The sequence below is a fragment of the Electrophorus electricus genome, chromosome 7, assembly GCF_013358815.1.
Source record: "Electrophorus electricus isolate fEleEle1 chromosome 7, fEleEle1.pri, whole genome shotgun sequence".
NCBI lineage: Eukaryota > Metazoa > Chordata > Actinopteri > Gymnotiformes > Gymnotidae > Electrophorus > Electrophorus electricus.
In genome coordinates this window covers 20542265-20566251 of record NC_049541.1, presented here as the reverse complement: position 1 = coordinate 20566251, position 23987 = coordinate 20542265, and the positions used below count along the sequence as shown (strand labels likewise).

At 44.1% G+C, this 23987-nt stretch overlaps 3 protein-coding genes across 5 annotated transcripts in view; 1 reads left to right on the top strand and 2 right to left on the bottom strand.

Annotated features, from left to right (window-relative positions):
• The first annotated feature begins 533 nt into the window (after window positions 1-533).
• Window positions 534-8866, top strand: mest. 2 transcript variants are annotated; one of them, XM_027029087.2, is made up of 11 exons: window positions 534-1107; window positions 1528-1607; window positions 1935-2012; window positions 2659-2795; window positions 3371-3429; window positions 5092-5132; window positions 5222-5292; window positions 5432-5533; window positions 5816-5892; window positions 7527-7590; window positions 7941-8866. In XM_027029087.2, exons 1-11 carry the CDS (start codon window positions 951-953, stop codon window positions 8041-8043), a joined length of 969 nt encoding a protein of 322 aa, XP_026884888.1. In that variant the 5' UTR covers window positions 534-950; the 3' UTR covers window positions 8044-8866. The 2 variants fall into 2 exon arrangements, with proteins under 2 accessions (XP_026884888.1, XP_026884887.1); XM_027029086.2 differs by having other exon boundaries at window positions 628-1107; window positions 7926-8866.
• An 85-nt stretch (window positions 8867-8951) lies between these two features.
• Window positions 8952-18557, bottom strand: copg2 (COPI coat complex subunit gamma 2). The gene is made up of 23 exons (XM_027029085.2): window positions 18439-18557; window positions 17730-17782; window positions 17557-17637; window positions 17383-17454; window positions 17198-17277; window positions 16973-17048; window positions 16680-16772; window positions 16492-16578; window positions 16259-16416; window positions 14764-14897; window positions 14544-14611; window positions 13912-14100; window positions 13597-13692; window positions 13146-13389; window positions 12570-12645; window positions 12146-12249; window positions 11443-11568; window positions 11136-11204; window positions 10596-10907; window positions 10362-10459; window positions 9992-10130; window positions 9774-9872; window positions 8952-9366 (listed from the first exon to the last, which is right to left on the bottom strand). The coding sequence occupies exons 1-23, from the start codon at window positions 18473-18475 to the stop codon at window positions 9236-9238; spliced, it is 2622 nt and encodes an 873-aa protein (XP_026884886.2). The 5' UTR covers window positions 18476-18557; the 3' UTR covers window positions 8952-9235.
• Window positions 18558-20069: 1512 nt separating this feature from the next.
• ucn3l (urocortin 3, like) overlaps window positions 20070-23987 on the bottom strand; it is a 4939-nt gene continuing 1021 nt past the window's right edge. Inside the window, exons 1-2 of one of the 2 annotated variants that reach the window (XM_027029083.2) lie at window positions 21057-22382; window positions 20070-20794 (exon numbers count right to left, since the gene is read on the bottom strand). In XM_027029083.2, the coding sequence (XP_026884884.1) occupies window positions 20366-20785 (420 nt within the window). In that variant the 5' untranslated portion in view covers window positions 20786-20794; window positions 21057-22382 and the 3' untranslated portion in view covers window positions 20070-20365. Of the gene's footprint in view, window positions 20795-21056; window positions 22383-23987 lie in introns of those variants that run through there. The other variant, XM_027029084.2, reaches the window with a different exon arrangement.

Sequence of the window (23987 nt, the reverse complement as noted above, 5' to 3'; positions counted from 1 at the left end):
TGGCCTTTTACCAGAGGAATCAATAAGATTATAATAAAATAGTTTTGTATTGTTTTAGAGGGCTACGTTTTCGCAATATTCATAACGTATTTTCTTTTGAAAATTAAACAATAAACCATGTCTTACCATCTTATCCTAAAGTAGCTTCTTATAAATTCTTTTGTGCACTTAAAAGTGTGGAAGTGTAGTAAGCAATTGTGGTGAATGCGTGTGGTTCGGGTCTGAAATCGTGTATTTTATTTTAATTTATTTTATTTTAGTATGACTGAGCTGGAGAGGACGGGTACAGTTACCCAGCTGATACAAGTCCTTCACAGAGCGGAACAGCAGGCTGCTTCATACCACTGAGTCCTTCTGTACATTATAATGAACACACAGTACGCAATTTCACACAAACTCTGGAAATAGCACTGAATGTTTAAAAGCGCATCTTAACACGCAAGTTAAAAGGAATGTTTTAGCGTGTTTGTTATAGTCTCCACCAGCGGGGAGCCGTAAATGAAGGTTTACAGCCTCGGGCTGCCTTGGGTGCACTTCGCCGCCCGCGCCGCCAGGCGTCCTCCACTGCCCTGGGCTTCATTCCGAGCGCGAGACCTTTGGCAGTTCAAAGTAAAGGAAGAACTGCGCGCGCAGCTGCGTTAGCGCCACAGAAGCCTAGACGCGCAAAGTGGCTGCGCAGGTTCCCCACTGCGTCCTCAACACGCCGGTTACGCGCAGCGAGGGCAACAAACGTGGCAGCATGACAGCATGCGCAGATCTGCTCCATGGGTCTGTTTAATGACGACCCTAAAACTGGCCGTCCGGCACGTGCTCACTCCGCTCGCGTCTTTGTAATTGTAGCGCATTCCGCTCGCAGGTAAGCAGCGGCCCTGCGCGCATGTGATCCGCTCGCCACGTGATCTTTCGTGTCGCGTCAGAACGCAGGGCAGGAACGCGCACGTGCTCGCGCTATGACGAGAGAATGGTGGTTGCACGTGGCGCTGCTGTGCGTCCCCTTGGTAGCGGTTTACCTGCACGTGCCGCAGCCGCAGCTGTCTCGCGCCCTGCACACCTGGCGCGCCACAGGCCGCTCGTTCAGCTTCCGTGGAAACAGCATCTTTTACAAAGGTGAGATACGGCGCGCAGCCTCTCTAATGGAATCATTATACACTAGACATGTTTTAACAAAAATGTCTTCTAAATCGTGGGTGTAATATTGCACACAAACGAGCACTTTCCTTATTTCATGACATAGTAATCTAAGTATTGTCTAATAGAAATTGCAGATATCTTTCTTTAGCAGGAAATTATTTTTGCGCTGCTAATCTTTTAATTTTCTTCGGTCCAGTGACATGCACAATTATTGGCATCCTCAGTATGCTCAAAAATGCAATGAAACGGTTGTCTTTACTGTTGGATTAAAGGCAGTTTCCCAGAAATTTTGGTTAATAAAAGTACACACCCCAAGAAAAGAGATGCATCATTTAATAGGGGTGGAAAATTTCACCAAACAGCTATTTTTAAAAAATCCTTTGTGGTCCATGCCAGAGGCAGTGGGGCCTGTGGGGAGCTCTGACACAGTTGTGCTGCTGCATGGATTCCCCACATCAAGCTATGACTGGCACAAGGTGAGCTGGCCATCTCGCTGATTACTGTCATGGAGAACGGCCAATATTTTCAGTCTTTTGAAAGGCTACAGAAAGTCTGTCGTAACTGTCCCTGTCCAGTCCGCTGTGATTACACCAAGATGTAACAGTTTAATCAATGTGCAGACAGGAACAATGCAAAACCCAAATAATATTCATGCCTCCATGAAACAGAATGCATGAGTAGATCACAGTTCAGAGTAGAAACATGCGATGTGTTTCCATAGCCAGTAGCTGGTTTATTTGTTTGTTTATGGCCGTTTGAAGTAGGTCTGTACTAAAGGAAAAACTTCTCTTGTCGCTCTGTAGATCTGGGAACCTCTGAAGCAGCGGTTTCACAGAGTGATCGCTCCTGACTTCCTGGGCTTTGGCTTTTCAGACAAACCTGTGAGCTAAATAGCCTCATGTTCAACATTATTAATAAAGAGGCAAACAAAATTGCGGTTTACTATTTACATGTCTTCAAAGAAGTCACTTTCTTTTTAATATTTTGTATCGCGCTGATATTTTTATTTAGTTGAGCCAGGCTTGTTTTACCTGTAATCAAAAGTAGCATTTGATTGTGTTCACGCTGTGTTGACTGCGTTGGTACTGTGTTGACTGTGTTAGTGATGTGTTGGCACTGTGTGGGCACTCTGTTGACTGTATTGAGTGTGTTCGTGCTGTGTTGACTTTGTGTGCGCTGTGTTGGCGCTGTGTTGACTGCACTGACTCTGTGTTGACTGTGTTGTAATGTAGTAATGTAGTGTTGGGGCTGTGTTGACTGTGTTGCTGCTGCGTTGTGACTGTGTTAATACTGTGTTGGCGCTGTATTGACTGTGTGACTGTGTTGACACTGTGTTGGCATTTTGTTGACTCTGTTGATGCTGTATTTACTCTGTGTTAGCTTTGTGTTGACTGTGTTGGCGCTGTATTGACTGTGTGTGACTGTGTTGACACTGTGTTGGTGTTGTGTTGACTCTGTTGATGCTGTGTTTACTCTGTGTTAGCTTTGTGTTGACTGTATTGGTGCTGTGTTGGCTCTGTGTTTCAGAGGCCTCATGCGTACTCCATATTTGAGCAGGCCAGTATAGTGGAGGCCCTGCTCTCTCATCTGGACTTGGCGGAGCAGAAGGTCAACCTTCTCTCACACGACTATGGTGACACGGTGGCCCTGGAGCTTCTCTACAGGTAGGATGACATACGAGCTTTGAAAGCTACACCCAAGTGGGTGGGTTTGCTCAAAAATGAAAGACATGGTCAAATCAACTTGTGCTTGAATTACTGTGGTCAGAGAGCAGGGGCTGCTATCGTACTGCACCGCTGGAGCTGAGAGGGTTAAGGGCCTTGGTCAAGGACCCAACAATGGCTGTATGGCAGAGCTGTGGCTTAAACTCACAACCTTCTGGTTGAGAGTCCGAAGGCCTACACACTGGGCTACTAGTGATGGAAGATGTTTCAGTCTAAGATTCCAGTGTTTCAAGTGTTCATTTTTAAAGGAACGTGTCGGCACAGCTTCCTAGTGGATGGAGAGAATTGAAATGCCAAAAACTGTGAGGTAACATTGGTGTGCTGATCTGTAAAATGAGTTGTCCAAGTGTAGTGAAGGCTATGCTATTGTTACAGGCACTCCCAAAATGCCTAGCTAATGGGGAGCTTCAAAAATCCACCCCAAAGGGTCTGTAGCATGCAGATCACGCTGAAGGTGACTGTTGTGTTTGTCTATATGGTCCTCATGGCTCTCGCATGGACTGTTCACCACACAGGAGTGAGCAGAACCGGAGCGGACACCTGGCCATCAACAGCCTCTGCCTTTCCAATGGAGGTGCGTTTCTGTCCAGCTTGGTTCTTTGCCTGAGCTGCTCGGTCTGCCGGAGCAACTGAACCCTTGTCTGCAACTTTCTGCACTCCTGTAAAACACTGCAAGGAAATACATCCAAAACCCTGAAAACTGTTTTTTTAAAAAGGGTGTGGCAACATGAAGAAACTGAGAAGGCACTGCTGCACCCACACCCCCACCGTCACCTGGCCTGGGGAGGGCAGCACTGCAGAGATTAATTATCAGTGGACCACTGGAGTTGATATAAAAACTAGACATTAGGTCCTGAACCTCCCTGTTCCAGGATCTGCCAGTGCAGATGAAGAGTTTCACCCAGTTCATACATGTATTTAATGTTTTCATTTAGTCAAAGGAAATCTACACTGCCTGGCCAAAAAGGTCACACACTAATATTTCGTTGGACCGCCTTTAGCTTTGATTATGGCACACATTCACTGTGGCATCGTTTTCACAAGCTTCTGCAATGTCACAACATTTATTTCTGTCCAGAGTTGCATTTTTGCCCAAGATCTTGTATTGATGATGGGAGATTTGGACCACTGCACAAAGTCTTCTCCAGCACATCCCAAAGATTCTCAATGGGGTTCAGGTCTGGACTCTGTGGTGGCCAATCCATGTGTGAAAATGATATCTCATGCACCCTGACCCACTCTTTCACAATTTGAGCCAAATGAATCCTGGCATTGTCATCTTGGAATATGCCCGTACCATCAGGGAAGAAAAAATCCATTGATAGAATAACCTGGTCGTTCAGTATATTCAGGTAGTCAGCTGACCTCATTCTTTGGGCACATAACATTGCTGAACCAAGACCTGACCAACTGCAGCAACCCCAGATCATAGCACTGCCCCCACAGGCTTGTACGGTAGGCACTAGGCATGATGGGTGCATCACTTCAGCTGCCTCTCTTACCCTGATGCGTCCATCACTCTGGAACAGGGTAGATCTGGACTCATCAGACCACATGACCTTCTTCCATTGCTCCAGAGTCCAATCTTTATGCTCCGTAGCAAATTGAAGCTGTTTTTGCCGGTTAGCTTCACTGACAAGTGGTTTTCTTAAGGCTACACAGCTGTTTAGACCCAATCCCTTTGCATTGTGCGTGTGGAAATGCTCTTACTTTCACTATTAAACATATCCCTGAATTTTACTGTTGTTTTTCTACAATTTGATTTCACCAAATGTTGGAAGTGATCGCCGATCACGATCATTCAAGATTTTTTCCCCACCACAGTCCTTCCTCGAAGATGATGTTTCCCCACTGTCCTTCCACTTCTTAATAATGCGTTGGACGGTTCTTAACCCGATTTTAGTAGTTTCAGGATGTGTCTTTCGACATGGTTGTTTAACAAATGAGAAGCTATTCACTGCATCAGTTAGGGTCAATTAACTTGTTGCCAGCTGTAACAATCACCCATTAAGTAATTATCCAATGGGAGGCTCTTACCTATTTGCTTAGTTAAATCCAGGTGGTGACCTTTTTTGGCCAGGCAGTGTGTTTCTCAGGCACAGGTGGGCTAGTAAAAACTACTGATCTTAGATACATTGTTAAATTATAATGGAGAGGCAACAGTTCTCTTGTAATTGTCATTATCAATAACAGATAAAGCACTACTTACTAACTACTGATATTTTCTGGTTGAAAGGTATATTTCCAGAAACACACTACCCACGATTCCTTCAAAAGGTAAGTGCTTGTAGCTTTCCAGCCCATTCTATGAAGTTGTATAATTTTGAAATATAAAAACTCTTTGTTCACTTTGTCTGTGTCTGCAGCTCCTGAAAGACTGTGGCTTCATTTCCCCTCTGCTCACGCGTCTAATAAACTTCCATCTCTTCTCCAGAGGGTGAGTGTCAGTGTTAAAGCGCCGTGCAGCCTTTCACGCATGAACCTGTGGCCTGTTGCTGTCCGTGTTTAATGAAAACCATCTGATGTAAAACAAAAGTGCAGTAAAGTGAGTGGAGTAGAGTGTGTTTGTGTGTCAGGATTGGAGAGGTGTTCGGGCCGTACACACAGCCAACCGAGGCAGAGCACTGGGACATGTGGACAAGTGTCCGCTTTAATGACGGAAACCTGGTCTTGGACAGGTAATAGCTGCACTGCTTGGGTACACACACACACACACACACACAGCTGCAGTGTGTGTACCCTTCTGCTGTCTAGAAAACCTGCTGGCACTGTACCTTTTAAAAGTCGTGTCAGCCATGTTTGTGCTGAATGTGCTAGTGCAGATGTTACACAAAATCATAAACATTTTCTTTAAAGGTTTATGGGGAGCCTCTTAAATTGAACGTTGTATGGCAGAGATAACGAAGTAATGAGGTGTGTGTGCTGTTCCGTTTGTTTTTTTTCCTCTTATTGTTATCTAGCGTCCTGCAGTATATAAACCAAAGATTGACACACAGGGACAGATGGGTCGGAGCATTGACCTCTACGTTGACCCCACGTGAGTACATTCCTCATGGCCAGACTAGTCCGCTCATTACCAAGACAGTGAACTCTTCGTGGCAAACCCAGAGATCGTGGAGTTATTGCTGTACTCACCTGCTAGCATTCTCCTCAGCTGCCATTATAGGCCGGGGGGGGGGGGAGAGAATCAGTGACCTGTATTCTGAGTCTGTGGGATTAAGTGTTTAATCCACTGAAAATCTCTCCAGAAGCTCCATACACCCATCTGTCATTTATGCATAGCTGCTCCTCACTAAGAATAAAAATTGCTCACTAGTCCACATTTACGTTATGTCGTGCTAGGCTAACTGAGCCTCAGGTGAGCTCAAGGTAACGCATGTATTTATTACCATAATACAAGCCAGTTAGTTACACATTACATAGACCAAAGAAAAGTAGTAAAACACATACATTTCTTTGACACATATTAAGAATATGCACAGTGCTCACATGAACAGTTGTTGCAATCTGAGATCTGTAATTAAATCCACACCTGGGCTTTGTTTGATTTCAAGGTAAGGAGCCAATTAATTACACATTATAATCGGACAGATATGGTAATGAGGCTGTACCAGGGCTGCCCAACGTGCAGGACAAATGCAGGTCCCGTTGCTTCTCTCTCGGAATCGGTTACGGATAGCTCTCTCGCACGCTGGCCAGCATGTTGCAATTTTCCATTTTGCCTGATGGTGGCAGCACAGGCCCACACATTTAACTGCAAATGAATTTACTGAATGACATTTAGCCATGGCTACAGGCAAAACACACAAAGGTCATAGTGACAGGGAGAATACGTTTCATCTAGAGCCATAGCGAATGTTTTAAGAGACCGTTGGGTAATTAAGGAATTCAATATCAGAAGACATTATGAAGCAAAGCTTGGAAACACTAGAGAGAAGATCTTACAGCTGTTAGTCACCCTACTGTTTAGTTTTTATATTTTGAGTGCTCAATATTCTGAAGAATTCATCATCTTTGTCAAATGTGACCAGCCTTTGGGCATTTTGGGGCAGTGGTAGCTCGGGGGTTAACGTATCTGACTTATAATCAGAAGGTTGCCAGTTCAATCCACTGCCAAGTTACCACTGTTGGGCCCTTGAGCAAAATCCTCAGTCAAGTTGTGCTCAGATGTGATTAAGTTAAGATAAATGTGTCAGCTGAAAGCCATAAATGCCAATGATATGGTCTAATGGCCCTGTCTGAAATGTTTGGACACCTGTAAATGTACAAATGGCATTGTAAATAAAAGAAATGCAGCATTTCTGCTATTTACAACCTGAATGTTCCCTAATAGATAGATGGATAAGGACAGAAAAGAAGACAGGGAGAGAGAGAGAGATGGATAGAGTACACGTAAGAGAGCGGTTTCTTAAAACTAGTCCTTCTTCCTCAGCTCCTCCCCTGACCACACCCCTAGTCTTTTTCTGTCATCACTGACCAATCCCCCACCATTGGACGACCATCAGATATATCACAGGACTCAGCCAGTCTGAGACGCCGATACACTCCTGAATACGGTCTTAATCTTTGGTGGGGCGGGGACAAAGTGACGGTAGACGAGGACACTTGAAGCCGAAGATAAAGCTCTGGGGTTTGAAGTATTCATTTCTTTTTTTGTATTGTTTGTTTCAGTGCATTTGATCTATGGACCACTAGATCCAGTTAACCCCAGCAATCAGTTTCTTCATCGTTACCAGTAAGTGGACACGCAGCATTTATGGCGTATGATACAAACTGTCATGTGCATTGTAATTCAGCTGCACGACCTGCGTTGGTGGATGGCCAGGATGTAACATCAGCCGACCACGCTGTGTCCGATTGGAAGGGGCAGGGGGGAAATACATTTACAACTCCTGAGCTGAAACTTTCTGAAGAATGTATTGGAAAAGTTTGGTTTATTCCTAACCAGTAATGTTTAAGTTTCTTTCCTAAAATGAATTAATATACATACTTCACACAGCTAACTAATTTATAGAGCTTGATGACATGCACATAGGTTTGTTTTGTTTTTTTTCTTTTTAACATCTGCAGAACGCTGGTTCACAGGTCTACCATCTCGATTCTGGACGAGCACATCAGTCATTACCCACAGCTGGAGGACCCCACAGGTTTCATGAACGCCTACCTCAGCTTCATCAACTCATTTTGAGTCGTCCTGTCCTGCCGATGTCATGCGCTGACTTGCCGAAGCAGGACACTGGCAACCATTACAAAGGAACACTGATAATGAATGTCATGCACAGGAGGAATCTGATCTCAGAGCAGCAGCTGTAAACATAATGAGAGTCTGGGCTTCTGCTGAAACTCAAAACAAACAAAAAGTTGTTACAATAGTCACAGATCATTGTTAGTAATACTAAAAGCAGTGTTTCCTGTGCTGTGGTCAAGGAATGTTTCTTTATGGTTATAGTTCATTATGGCCTACTCATCTTTTTCAGCAGTCAATGCACAACATAATTTAAGTTTGCAGTGATAAAGCCAGAAGAGTCGTGTTCAGAGGGGATTCTTCAATCTACGGATTACAAGTCGGTTGTTCACAGCTTGTTACAGGCTGACGTTACTTCAACATTACGGTAAATACAGTGGCATTGGGGAAGCTTGGAGGAAGGACAGTCTGGCCTGACGTACAGAAAAGCAGAATTTGGCCATGAAGTGTGAGTGCAAATGGAGAAACGTAAGAATGGCCCCAAAAACTGCAATTTGCAAAAGTAGGAGGACAAGTACCGATCAATGAATGCCTCAGAGCTCAGCACATCAGTTAGGAATGGCGCTGTTTTTACACTGTTTGAGAGCTGTTCCTTTCTGTTCTGATTGATGTCGTGATGTTTTATTGTTCTACAATGATCAAACCCCTGTTCATATGCATAGTTCCAAAAGGCAATTTGGAAATATTGAATGTTTTCAATAAAAAGGAATGATGAACACTTTAATGTGCTCAATTTATCAAAAATAAAGTGGTTATTTTTTTTAAACAGTTTGTTGAATGGTTCCTCAAATACATTTGAACCCGATGAGAGAAGAGAAGCTGCGATTATAAACAAACAGTGCCTCACTCTATTTTCACCTTTTCAGTGCTGTTTATTGATAAGACATTTGGACTTAATAATGTCCAGGACAGGTTTCACTACTCCTTAAAAGACAGGAATAATACTAAAGCCACAGCTGGATGTGAATGGAAACAGCCTCTGCCTCATTGTTTTACTTGATTTATAATATGTCATATTGGAAAGAGCAATATGAAAACATACAAATATCACATATTAACTTGTACAGCAGGAAAAAAAAATACTTTTCCCTAATGTGAGGCCCTGGTGGTGTCGGCTGGGGACATCACTCTTCTGTTAACCCACCGAGGCGAGGATGACGTCGACCACGTTCTCATCCACACTTCTCACGGTCACCTGCATGGTTACGCCGTCGGCCAGCGCGAGTCGCGCACGCACCAGCACGTCGTGGCCTCCTCTGAACACGCCTGCGGAAAGAGCCGAACGGTGCACCACACACACATACATACATACATCAGGCCCGAGTCATGTGGCACTCTGTCTCAGCCACTGCAGGGCTGAATGTGGCTTTCTTCCTCCATACAGGGAGCCAATCACACATCAGCATCAGAGGCGCTTTCATCAAATTTCAAATTCAAATCTGACACTTGCTGAATAGTAATCTAATGCAGACTACTGCAACCTTTATGCCACTTTGTCCTGTCAGCGCATTAATAGATCTTATCTTGAAGGGAGGGGGCCATACATGGAATGGGTAAACTTTCATGTATTGTGTAAATTGCTGCTACAATGAGCGAGGGAAAGCTCACACGGTCTCCTTAAAAAATTATAATAATTAAAAAAAAAAGTGCCAGGTGAAGAAGTGAATGTGTACCCGCTAGGAAGAGGATGTGCGAGTTCTTGTTCTCAGGAACCTTGTCAGAGCGCTCGCACGGCTGCATGCCCAGGAAGCTGATGATGTTGCCAACGGCCTCTGCGGGACGACACACAGGACGTCAGGACCAGCACAGCATTCTCAGGACACAGCCACGCGCTGCGAGCCGTCAGCTGGGTGCTAAACGCAACAGAGCGCAGCTCAAAGGTCATCTTTACCATCCAGGGTCCTGACTGAAGCCAGAGCAAACGTCTCCTCTTTCTCAAACTCGTCTCCCACTTCCTCCCACGCCGCACTGAAATTCGGCTTCAGAACCTTCTGTATGTGGTCTGCTACTGTCACCTCCAGATCTTCTAACTAATAGAGGGGCAAACAAAAAAAAAAAGAGAGAGAGAGAGAGAGAGAGAGAGAGAGAGAGAGAGAGAGAGAGAGAGAGAGAGAGAGAGAGAGAGAGAGAGAGAGAGAGAGAGAGAGAGAGAGAGAGACACACACACACACACACAGTCTGTTGACTGTCTACAATAGCCTTGGCTACGGGTCCAATAATTGGCAGAAGAGACAGACCTGGTCAGGTAAGAGCACACGTACCACATACTCGTCGTCGTAACCATCGTCGTCGGGCTCTCCCGTGTTGGGATCACAGTCCCGCACAAGATACTTCATTGCGCAGCTGAAGGTGCAGGACACTGAGAGGAAAACGCGACAAACGACATCTTTAGGGCCAGGCAAGCGCATTCGGACAGAGCTGCGCACGAGTCACTAACGGCAGAGCAACAAACACAGGAAGGAGGTGAGGGCACGTGTGAATTCTACGCATGGCACCTGCTGTGGGATCGTCCTCGGGCAGGCGGACGAGTGTGTAGCAGGACCCGGGCTGGCTGTAGGGCAGGCTCTGCGCAGCCACGTGCTGCACCACCTCGTACGCCTCCGACGGCTCCATCTGCACCAGCACGCGCTGCAGAAGCTGGTCGTTGAGCGTGTTGGTGCAGTCGAACTGGAACACCATGTGTCCCACAAAAGTGTGCTTGATGCAGCGCACCACGTACTCCGTCTCTGCCTCCGTCAGCTGCACCGGCTCCGAGGACTTGAAGAGAGGGCCCAGAGCCTGGAACTCAGGGATGGCAGCCAGTTGCTCTGAGAGAGAGAGAGAGAGAGAGAGACAGACAGACAGAGGGAGGGGTGTGAGGATAGAGAGAAGTCCAGGACTAAAGTCTTTAGACCATCACGTTGCAGTGTGTAAACCATACACAGATGCATTCCTAACAGTGAGAGGAACTGAGCACGACTAAACTATTTGTTTTCCTGTCCAACTTCCTTTATTTCCAGTTTTCACGGCAGATATTTGCTCGGTAAGCCTCTTACCTTGGTAAATGTCCTGCCGTGAGGGGGCCAGTTTTTCAGGAAGCTTGCTTGTAGCCACTGGGGCGATTTCTGACAAAGAACATGGAACATGGAAGCTGAGCTGAGCATTCGTGAGTAAACCCTGCAGGTCACACTCAGCTAAGACTCAAATACACGGTCAAGCAGCTTTATGTACAGGAACCATGTCATGAAACTCACTTCCTGCTAAAGGGTTTCTCCCCACTGATACAGGCGTTGGAAGTGGAAGGATGAATTCATGGGATAAGGCATAATGGTATGTAAGGTGTGATGGTTCAGAGCTCTGTACCTGTTTTCTGTTCTGTGATTGGTGCCGTAGCCAGGGGGACGGTCTTCATGTCGAAGGGCTTCTCTGAAGGCTCCAGTGTGTACTGGTGAAGAGATTTCTCCAGTCCAGGAATAGATACAGATAACCCTGAGCCCAGACCACAAACCAAGCATGAAAATCCTGCCACAGTCTAATAAGACTAAACTTCAACCTTCACACAACAGCAGAAAGTTAGTCAGTTAGTATAAAACCATGTTTAGCTGAATTATTAGTTTAACAGGAAAACCCTAATCACAGACAGTTATAACACCCACAAAGCCTACCGTTAAACCATGCCCACATGTGTAGCGTTAAACCATGCCCACATGTGTAGCGTTAAACCATGCCCACATGTGTAGCAATAAACCATGCCCACATGTGTAGCGTTAAACCATGCCCACATGTGTAGCGTTAAACCATGCCCACATGTGTAGCGTTAAACCATGCCCACATGTGTAGCAATAAACCATGCCCACATGTGTAGCAATAAACCATGCCCACATGTGTAGCAATAAACCATGCCCACATGTGTAGCAATAAACCATGCCCACATGTGTAGCAATAAACCATGCCCACATGTGTAGCAATAAACCATGCCCACATGTGTAGCAATAAACCATGCCCACATGTGTAGCAATAAACCATGCCCACATGTGTAGCAATAAACCATGCCCACAAAGCCTACCGTTAAAGATGTAGGCAGCGTTCAGTGCCTTCTGTTTCTGCTGCAGGACGTTCATGTAGAATGTCGCTCTGTCACGCACCTCATCATCACTGTCCATCATGCACCTGCAACACACACACACACACACACACACACACACACACACACACACACACACACACACACACACACACACACACACACACACACACACACACACACACACACACACACACACACACACACACACACACACACACAGAGAGAGAGACAGACACAGACAGTGCAAACTTAGTTCCTTCCTCTGTGTTATATTCATGTTCTAGGATTTCTGTAGGGAATCAGGTAGTAGCGAGCAGCCCTGTATAATGCCTTAAAAAAAAACCAGCGTGCATTAAACGTGCCAAGTGGTGGTGATGGTGGTCCATGTGAGAGGCAGGCCTACCTCTGCATCAGGACAAGCACACTGGGCAGCAGGTCATCATTCTGGGCTCCAAACTTAGCCAGAGCACTCACGGCAGCTGTGGAGTAGAGGGGACCACAGTGTCAGACACCACAGGGCCATGCCCACCACAGGGCCATGCCCATCACAGGGCCATTCCCGCTCCAGAGACCCCCAGCGTTGGAATCGCACACTTATATTATGTAGTGCACCTTCTGGGAGTTCTGGCCATATGAAGTACGTGTTAAACCTTGTTAGGGGTCAGGTCACACTGTAGGATGTTGAAGCAAATAACAGCTTCCTGCCAAGACTTGAACATAAACAACAAAACAAAACAAAACAAAAAAAAACAACCAAGCAAGCAAGCCCACATGGTACAGTCTCCTACTACATTCCAAAGATTACAGTTCTATTACTACCTGACAGCAGACAGGAGTTGTTGGGAGATTAGAACATGGTTTTTATATATTGAGATCCAAAGTTGTGAGAACACTGGGAAATGGAGCACAGCAGGTGATGCCAACACAAATGAAGGAATTTACGTGCGTTAAACCACAGCCACGTTTAGGAACTTCTCACCTGCACGAACAGCCTCGCTTTCCAGCACCACGCGGTTGAAAATGAAGCGGATGTATTTGGACGGGGATGGCGTGCGTGGCCCCTCCTTCCCCAGCAGGTGCAGGATCTTGGTGGCCAGGACCGTGTGCTCACAGTCCTCGATGAACTCGCACAGGTGGGCCAGACCTGTCTCCTTGCTCTCCGGGTTATCCTCTATGATACTGATGATGCAGTCCACGATGGCGCGCTTGTACTCAAACCCACCCTGTAAACAAACAAACACCACGCCAACAATGAAACCATGTTGCACTTACAAGAGAATCTAACCCTTCATTACTGAGAAAACTGCTGAACTGGAATTTTAACAGAGTAATTAGTATGTTTTATCCAGCACCAGTGACCATATGTGATGGACAGAGCTGGATTAATTTATTAAGTCAAGTGTAGGAGAACTGATCCAACATGGACTCACATCATCTCTCAGCATGTTAGACAGGAAGTTCATCATCACACTATGCTTTCTGGGATACTTCTGGCACAGGGCACTAATGGCTTGGACCACCACTACCTGGAAAAAAACCACACCCACACACACACACACACACACACACACACACACACACTCCTATAAAATCCCTACATAATTACATCACACCACACAAATAAGCACAAACATATATGAAAGCACAGAGGCCATTACATATTGTAATATGCACTTCAGGTTTAACAGAACCTGCTGCACGGTGCAGTGCAGTGTTGCTTCATGTTATCTCTGCGGCCTAAGCACCTTGAACTCATCAGAGATCTCCGAGACAAAAGAGGAGATCTGCTTCATGAGGCGGTCCACACTGCTCTCACTGCCGGTCTTCAGCAGCGTAGTGATGGCCAGAGTAGCAATGCTGCGGTTAGAATCTGTAATCAGATTCTCCAGGTCCAGGTTACACGCCGTCACGGCAGATGGGTGCTTCATTGCCACCTAGTGGTGACGAGGAGGATTACACAGTTTCATAATAAATGGTAGTACAATTCTGGTGACAATTTCACATTTACTGGTTATGCAAATACCAAATGATACATTACTATATTTACCAGTCATCTACAAATAATGTTTTTATTTGTTTGGAACAAAAAAGGTTGAGTTTAGCAGATTAGTCTCAACTAAACAGCCAAACAGTAATTTACACCTCTTGAAATACTGGTAGGTTAAAAAAAAAAAAAACACAGACTGATTGGTAAACCTTTGCACCTCATATTTTATATATTTTTTAAAATAGTTTTTTGCAAGTTAATATTGTTTAAAAATAAACTATTGTGAAATAACACGAGTTCCCGGAAATAGAAATTTAATATCACAGATATGAGAAAATCATACAGATTTGCCAAAATATTTAATTATACAGGAGGAGGAAAAAGGCTCACTTTATTGAGGGTCCTGACGGCAGCGTAGCGCAGTGCTGCTTTGGGTGAACTACAGAAGAGCTGGAGAACTAAGAGAAATAAAGCAAACGTGTGATTGAACAAACGCTCAAGGTGTGTGTGGGCATGTGTGTGAGAGAGAGGAACAAACACACACACACACACACACACACACACAGCAAGACAGAGAGAGCACAGAGGAGTGATGCTGTCAGGCACCGACCGGACACAGCAGGGGCCAGCTCACGGGCGGTACAGTTAGGCATATGGACGATAGCGGAGGCGGCCTCGTACACGACCATCTCGTGTTTATTCCTCAAGCAGCTCTCGATGAAGTCAAACAGAGGGCTGTCGTGCCTGTGGAAAAGAACACACAGGCACAAGGCTTTAACACACACACGCGTGCGCACACAGACAACCGACATTCCTCGTGACTGGAAGTACAAAACCGAGGTCGTGTTATGAGCAGGTGAGGAACTGAAAACCGTCTTAAACCTCTATTGTGCAAAGGACCAAGGTCCCCACAATCATGCCTTCCTCTTAAAACTACAAACTCCAAAGGACCTTTCAGTGTATTTAGTAAAGGCTTCACAGTAGTCTTAAGAATGCGTTAAGATTAACAACTAAATAATTAGCTTACGGTGGAAGTGATAAGTACTTGAAAAAAAAAAGTACATTTATCACACAGAGACTTTATTTGTAAATAGTGTGTATGCACAAAAACAATTTTAAATGTGTGTTCAAAACTCCCATGCAGAAACGGAAATATATAAAAAACATACTGGTCAGGAAACTGTTTACAGAAGCTTTCAAGCAAAGAACCTATGCAATGTTTACAGAGAGTGGAAAATGATGACCACCCTGTGGTTAAGAGCGGAATTACATCAAAAAGTGCAAACCACCATCCTCACATTTAACAGGTCTTATTAAATTACATAATTACTGCATACAGGCTACTTGTGCAGGCAAAACATTTGAGCCTAACCTGCGTTTTGTCTGATGTGTTTATTGATGTGTGGACCAGGTTTCTAAGTATTCCTATTTCCTGCTCCAGATAGCTTTCTGCAGCCTACAATCTTAATTCTCTCTCCAAATGAGGTTCATCATGGGTTGGTATAGTTGTGAATAATTACAGGCTGCAAATAGCTGTAAACCAATTGCACACATTCACAGATTTATAAAGGTTTCTGGCACAATGGCTTGTTTTGATATTAAACCATGACAACCGAAGCAAAAACATGGTTTGAGAGGCCACAAAGATTTTCTTGCCACTGTTGATGCATAATGAGGCGATTTAGATTTCCAAGAGCCGTTGACTTGGAACTACATACTGAGTTGGGTCAAGTTTTACAGGGATCAACCTTGAAAACCCGGAAAACAGCTGTCCACTTATAGACCTTAATGACCCTCAGATTCCTGGCAACCAGTTCCTTTAAGTGGGAATTAGCTGACAGGTTTGGGTTAGCCCAGCCATCTTAAAGTGTCATCATGCCAGTCATGTTGGTTGACAATTACAGTGATACATCCGACGTCCTTGCAAGGAGGATGAACAGGCCAACATCAAAGCACAATAGGCAGCAATGTATGTGTGTGCGTGTACATGTATCTGTCTGCGTGTGCGCGTACATGTATCTGTATGTGTGTGCGCGTATCTGTATGTGTGTGCGCGTATCTGTATGTGTGTGCGCGTATCTGTATATCTGTGCGTATATGCATACCCTCCCTCTGTCTCCTCCAGCAGCTTGCTGGCAATGCGGATCAGCATGCAGTAGGCGAACGGGGACTTGAGGCCAGACTTGGTGAACTTATTGAGCATCTTAGACACAGCAAGTCTGTCATTCTTCCTCAGATGGTAGAGCAAGCCCAGAGCGTGGTACTGTCAATCACAGAGAGGGTGTGTCAAGCACAGGAGAACATGAGCAACAATAACGTTAACCAAGACCATGCCCACCTGCACCATGATGTTGTCACTGGAAGCTGCTTCCTGAGCTTCGTTGACCCAACGCTTCACTACGTCATAACTCATCTTCACCATGTGCTGAAGGCAACCAAAAAAAACAGGACTCCAAATCCCACAAACCAACACAGGACTGCATAACCCACAAACCAACTCTAGAATCAACAGGTGTGTGTTCTTACCAGGGAAGAGACCAGGGCAGAGCTTGAGACGCTCGGCACCTTGTCCACTATGGCTTGTTTCATATACCTCTCGATGGCTTGCAACATGGTGGTCTGTTGGATAAGCACACTGAGTGAATGCTTTTGATTTGCTAAAATTGTACCTGCTATAAGTCATGCCAATAAAGCCATCTTGAACTGAATTGAACCGAGTGTCTATTTCTTACATCAGACCACAGCAAGGTCCAATTATAATTTAATAAACACCATCCCAGAAATCCTTCAGTAACCATGAAAGAACACAGTGCACTCACGTCCGTGATCCTGCAGAGAGCTCTTATGGCTGGGCCTCTGTATACGTCCTCTTTACCAGTCATGTCTTTGGTCAGGCTAACAAACACACACACACAGTTAGTGTTGTCTCTATATGGCACAATAAAATGTCATCGCTTCAAGGCATGCTCAGCAGAATGAGGCGGTGGAAACTGAAAAGCAGTTCAGTGAAAAACTCTACAGCAGGGCAAAGCATGTCCATTCACCTGCTCGTAACTATGATGACATCCTCTGAGATGTTGGCCATCTCTTTAATGGTCAAGTAGCACATCCTTCTCAAGGTTTGCTAACAGGATGGGGGGGGGGGACAAGACGTGTTAAACAACAATCAAAAATGATTAGCAACAAAATTTGATGCAACACTGGAAAGTTGTAGATAAGAAGGCTTTACATCATTCGACTGGAAGAGTCTAGTCATGGCAAAAAATGCTTCAGTGGCTTCTGTGGTTCCAAAGTGCTCGCCCTGGCAGAGAGAAGAGATTCAGGGAACAGAAACCAAGACCCTCGGGGACAGAAATCAGGTGGGATCAGGTGGGATCAGGTGGCAGAGCACTGCCGCACTCACCTGGTTGAGCAGGTAGATTATTTTGGTGAGAATGTGGAGACACCTCCGCGGGTTGATGGGCGTCTCGTTAAAGATGCGAGCCTTAAAGGCAAATCACAGTTCACTCAGCTGGCTGCACTAATGTGAACTCCAGGTGACTGGTTGACAGGTTAAGAGGTTACAGTCCCACTCACCTCCTGCAGAACAGCACTCTTCTCCAGGTGCTGAAATGGGTTCGAGCCACTTCCTACAAGCAGCATTATGAGAGTTAAAACTGTCATGAGGAACTGAATGCACCCCAGGAGCGTAGTCTGTAAACGACGGCATCTCTAACATCGCGTACACGTACATCACATCGAGTAATTCTATACTCAAAACGTGAAACATCACGATGCGGCTTGCTTTGCTAGCTAGCGTGGCGAGGTGGCTGGCTAGCTTCCAGCTCACGTTCAACTGACTTAGACGCCAGTACGCCAACTCTAGCTAACATATGCACAATTGGCCTGAATCAACTGAAAAGAAAGGCATCCTGACACAGTAAAACTGTGAAACACTCAGACCGTAGTCATGGGAATGAGAAACCAGGCTGAGGGTTAGCTAGCTAGCGCTATGCTAGCTCTCTGACAACACAGAACATGATTTTCAAGGCAAGCGTGCGACACTGTTTTAAGTTCAGTTATATGTAACGACACAATAACGTAACGATAGTTAACGCTACCTCTCTCCAACAAGTCGCTTTTAAACAGCTGTGGCTCGCAAAAAAGCTAAGCTATCTAACGCCAGCTAGTTAGCCAACATAGCCAGCTATCGCATCTAACTCCGTCAAACGTTTCAGCAGTAAATGATAAAGGAACAATATTATTTTTTTAGTAAGCAACAGTGCGGCATTAACTGAATACTTACCGGCCTCCTCATCCTTCTTGTCAAATTTCTTTATCATTTTAAGGAATGTTCGCTGCAATACGCAAGAAGTCTGGTACAACTTCCCTCCACGTCACCCAACTCTGGTGCAGCTCTGAAAGCCAAAATGTCACCCACCCTGCCTGGTCTTCAAAATAAAAGTCTCGTGAAAATAATGTGTTTTTTCTCTCTCTCTCTCGCTCTGAGGTTTAGCCATTGTTAGTAGTCTTTAGGTAGTAACATACCATTAATTAACATTAATACCATTAATGACTAATTAATTAGTAGCTGCAATTAAGGAATTAGTTTATTCCTGTATCAGTATCAGAAAACGGTTGTCAAGTTTATATTTCATGTATGTAATTGTTCATATTGGCCCACATCATAAGACAGCAGTCTGATTAATTCTAAAGTAAGAATACCTTTTCATGTCATATGGAGGTAATGAAAGTTGTAGCATTCAAATCAGATGTATGTGATGTGAGGGTACAGGTTTCTCCAGTGAAACTGTATCATATGATAGGGCCAAGAGTAGTGATCCAAGCCGTATTTACCACTCAGCTTTAAAACTGATTCATTACTCATGTATTGCAACAGCAGCCTACAGACGGATCCTGATTCCGGTCGGTTTCTCTAACATTGCTTGGACTGTTTTATATTTAATGAGATCTGCTGCACCTGGCCATTTCTGATGAGGTCAACTGTACATATTTCTCTTCAAAAACATGAGTGCATTTCAGCTTTACTGCAGCAGCTGGGCTGTTGATTAAAATAGCCTGGGTTCTGAACACTGTTATAGAAGTACACATTTGTTCACACATATTAATTTAAGGATATAATAAAGCACTAAAGGAGTGATGAGTCCTTTTTCCAGTGTTTCTTCTACAAATTATGAAACAGCCATTATACTGACGCCTACAGGCATGGATATTTCAGAGATTCTGTACTAAATCTATTTTAAATGTGATTCTCCATGTGGAAGACCTGCTCTGTGGAGTCTAAACTGTATCATTTGAGCATGTCAAAGTAATTTGATTCTTCATCTCATGTGAGCTGCATTTTACGGGGGAAAAAATGTAAATTAATAATCTTTTTGGTGGTAAAAACGACTTATTGCTCCTTTAACACTACAGCAATAAAGATGACCCTATTTTGTGTGGGTGATGTGTTTCATTTAAAGAACAAAGCTGCATCATAAAATAAAAAGTAGGACTAAACTACTATATTGTGTAGAAATAGTACACAACTACGTCGTGCACATATTTTGGAACGTGGGAGAAGGACTTTTTCTATTAGAATAGAAAGAGTAGAAGCAATGCGTGCACTCCTAGTTGTAGGAGAATTACTTTCCTAGTGGACATGCAGAGTTCATATTCCGCAGGTTGTAGCCTAAATCGGGACTAGCGGCACCCGTTAGTGCAGTCTCGCTCACCTGCTTCGTCCTCGTGCGTCCAGGGAAGGAGATAAAAGTGGCTCGCGTCTTTGCGAAGTCGCTATTGGAAACCGCTCCCTCACCGCGCACGTGCAGGCTTTTCTATGCCGAATAATGCATTTGCCGTCAAATCAACTTTTATTAGTACTTTACTCTTAGTACTCCGATGTTTGGTATGCCTATCAGCATTGAATAATAGCAGTTATTTTTTATCATTTTAATCGTTTTGAACTCAACCCATTGGCAAGATATCTCTTTCCAAAGAAATGCTGACATTTACATATTTCTGTGCACCAGTTTGAGCATATCCACAAAGAGCACTCAGAATTCCTATTAAAGTCTAAATCAATTACATTTCGCAGAAAAATGTACCTTTTGCCTATTTTGCGTATCTGCTAATTCGCAAGTCATCTGTATAACATTACACGCAAATGAGTGAGAACGTATGCTTTTGCAACAACACATGACACGTCGTAAATGACTTCTACGAGCAAGAGTTCATTTTCGTCTTCCAATCTGCGCCAGTAAGCGCGCGTTGTGCGCCGCTTTAGCGCGCAGGTTCTTGGCTTTGGCGATGTCAAAGAGGATATTCATGATGCTGGTGGGCACGTCGAGTGACAGAGTGACCTGGTTACGGCGCTCACTCTTTGCGCTGTTCCGATACATCTTACTCCTGAGGAGGGTCTGGCTTAAAAACTTGTAGTTGGATTCGGGCAACGTCCTTCTCTCCCGCGACTCCTGAGAAGACAATGCATCTGCGGGCTTGTACAGGAGGCTCAGGGTGTCGTACAATGGCTTTGCGGGGTGCTCGTCAGCTTCTGAGCGAGGAAGAAACTCATCGTCGCAGACGAAGTAGTATAGGCTGGAGATAGGCGCGCAAAGCACAGCCAACACAAGGAGGGTTTTCGCAAACGGCATTGCTCAGTCCTGATAGAGGGAAAAGTCGTAAAATTAGATAATTGCTTTTTGTTATTGGATAAATAACAATTTCCAATACGCATGCGGGAGTTTGAGCTATGTACAATCAGGATGAAGATATGCTGAAGCATAAACTTGTAGGAACAATTTTTTTTTTTTTTTACCGACTTTTAAAAATGATGCAAAAAAATAAATTATAGCTAACTTCCAAGACATTACTTTTTGGATGTACGGTGCGTAAAATGTATAGAATATAATGTTTTAAACGTACCTGCAGCGTTGGCTTAGAGTGGTGTTTTCTAGTAAAGATCACTTGCATAAAAGATTAACAATCCAAGCTAAGTAAACCAGTAAACAGAACTGTCAAGTATAACTCAATGAACAAATTAGTGCTCTATGCTAAAGTTGTATAGACCGCTCTTCCCAACTAAACAGATGGTATAACGCACTTGGAAGGTAAGCCAATACGACTGGGACTCATTTAGTACAGCACAATTACACTGCAATCGTACGCCAGCAATAACGTCATACGTCTGGCATTGCTGGTTACCACCCAGAAAGACGATCAGCGGTGGATATGCTGGTGCGCGTCAAGCTTGCCGTACTGTCCAAAAACTTTACGCAGCGTCTAACGCTGTGTTCGGTGTTCATGCAGAGATCTACCGTATTCGCTTGTCACTAATGCACTTTGCTATTTCTTGGGCTTTACACTCGATTTCATTCGTCTGTTTGGCTTGTGCCAAAGTTCAGAAATGAAACGCTGTAGTGCATATTTAACATCGTTCTGTAGTGGTCACTAGAAACAAACACGACTGCTGTTATAACCTTTACACAATGCTCTGCACTGGACGTTCTGGAAGTAATTTGGTATATGTGACATTGCGGTTCGTATCCTATCAGACAAACCTTCCCCTTCCCGAAGGGGAATTTTGGTTCATCAGCTAATTATCCGTTCATTCCTGAGTTAAAATAAGCAGCTTGCGCAGTGCCCTCCTGGAAACGCATTTCAGACATTTCAGGACCATGGAGAGGTGCGTCCTGTTAAACAGTGTAAGGTCGAGAGAGAGTTTGGTATTTTAATTATATGTAAGTTACATTTCATTAGCCTATATTTGAACTTCTATGTAATGAACTGAGGTAAAAAAAAAAAAAAAAGATCTGATTTGGGGTTATCAAAACTAGGATAACATTCTGAAACAAACCAGTATTTTGTATTTAAAGTAATAATAGGTTATATTATAATATCCTAACCTACTTATCAATGTACTCTTTTATCATATCATCTATAGGCTGAACGTTGATCCTTTACCACCTTCCATAAAATGTTCAACACTAATCACATGGCTGTGTTTAGGTATCATAGAACTTCATCATCTACACATTCAGAGTGATAAAATGGAACAGAATCAGAGATTTAAGATACATCCCTGTTATTCTATCCACATCCCTGTGATTTTAGCCAAATCTCAATGATTTTAACCACTTTGAATAAGCCTGTTGTCCCAGGATCCTTTTCAGTTGGTTAATTTCTTTGAAAACTGTGTGTGAAGTATCTACCTGCTATTGGTGAGTAGTCAAAATTACACAGCATTGTGATGGAGTGGTAGCATAAATCTATACACCCTTCAGCACACACACACACACACACACACACACACACACACACACACACACACACACACACACACACACACACACACACACACACACACACACGCACCAAGGCTCAGTCCCATGCCTGCAGCCACTGTGTGCGCATAAGGTGACCATTTAGTCTATATTAAGTACACTGCCTGGCCAAAAAAAGGTCACCACCTGGATTTAACTAAGCAAATAGGTAAGAGCCTCCCATTGGATAATTACTTAATGGGTGACTGTTTCAGCTGGCAACAGGTTAATTGACCCTAACTGATGCAGTGAGTAGCTTCTCATTTGTTAAACAACCATGTCGAAAGACACATCCTGTGGTCGTGGAAAAGATGTTAATCTGTTTCAGAAGGGTCAAATTATTGGCATGCATCAAGCAGAGAAAACATCTAAGGAGATTGCTGAAACTACTAAAATCGGGTTAAGAACCGTCCAACGCATTATTAAAAAGTGGAAGGACAGTGGGGAAACATCATCTTTGAGGAAGGAATGTGGTCAGAAAAAAATCTTGAATGATTGTGATCAGAGATCACTTCAACATTTGGTGAAATCAAATTGTAGAAAAACAACAGTAAAATTCAGGGATATGTTTAATAGTGAAAGTAAGAGCATTTCCACATGCACAATGCAAAGGGATTGGGACTAAACAGCTGTGTAGCCTTAAGAAAACCACTAGTCAGTGAGGCTAACCGGCAAAAACAGCTTCAATTTGCTAGGGAGCATAAAGATTGGACTCTGGAGCAATGCAAGAAGGTCATGTGGTCTGATGAGTCCAGATCTACCCTGTTCCAGAGTGATGGACGCATCAGGGTAAGAGAGGCAGCTGAAGTGATGCACCCATCATGCCTAGTGCCTACCGTACAAACCTGTGGGGGCAGTGCTATGATCTGGGGTTGCTGCAGTTGGTCAGGTCTTGGTTCAGCAATGTTATGTGCCCAAAGAATGAGGTCAGCTGACTACCTGAATATACTGAACGACCAGGTTATTCTATCAATGGATTTTTTCTTCCCTGATGGTACGGGCATATTCCAAGATGACAATGCCAGGATTCATTGGGCTCAAATTGTGAAAGAGTGGGTCAGGGTGCATGAAATATCATTTTCACACATGGATTGGCCACCACAGAGTCCAGACCTGAACCCCATTGAGAATCTTTGGGATGTGCTGGAGAAGACTTTGTGCAGTGGTGCAAATCTCTCATCATCAATACAAGATCTTGGGGGAAAAATTAATGCAACTCTGGACAGAAATAAATGTTGTGACATTGCAGAAGCTCGTGGAAATGATGCCATAGTGAATGTGTACCATAATCAAAGCTAAAGGCGGTCCAACGAAATATTAGAGTGTGTGAAGTTTATTTTGGCCAGGCAGTGTATTAATCAGAAAATTTAAACATCTCAATTTATTTAGCTGTAATTTAGATAAAAAACACATGTATCTTAAACAAATAAATTTTTTGACATCAGCATCATTTATTTTAAATAATTAGACCAGAGTCTAAGTCTACAGGTATAGACCCGTGTAAAGTCTACAGTAATAGACCAGAGTAAAGTCT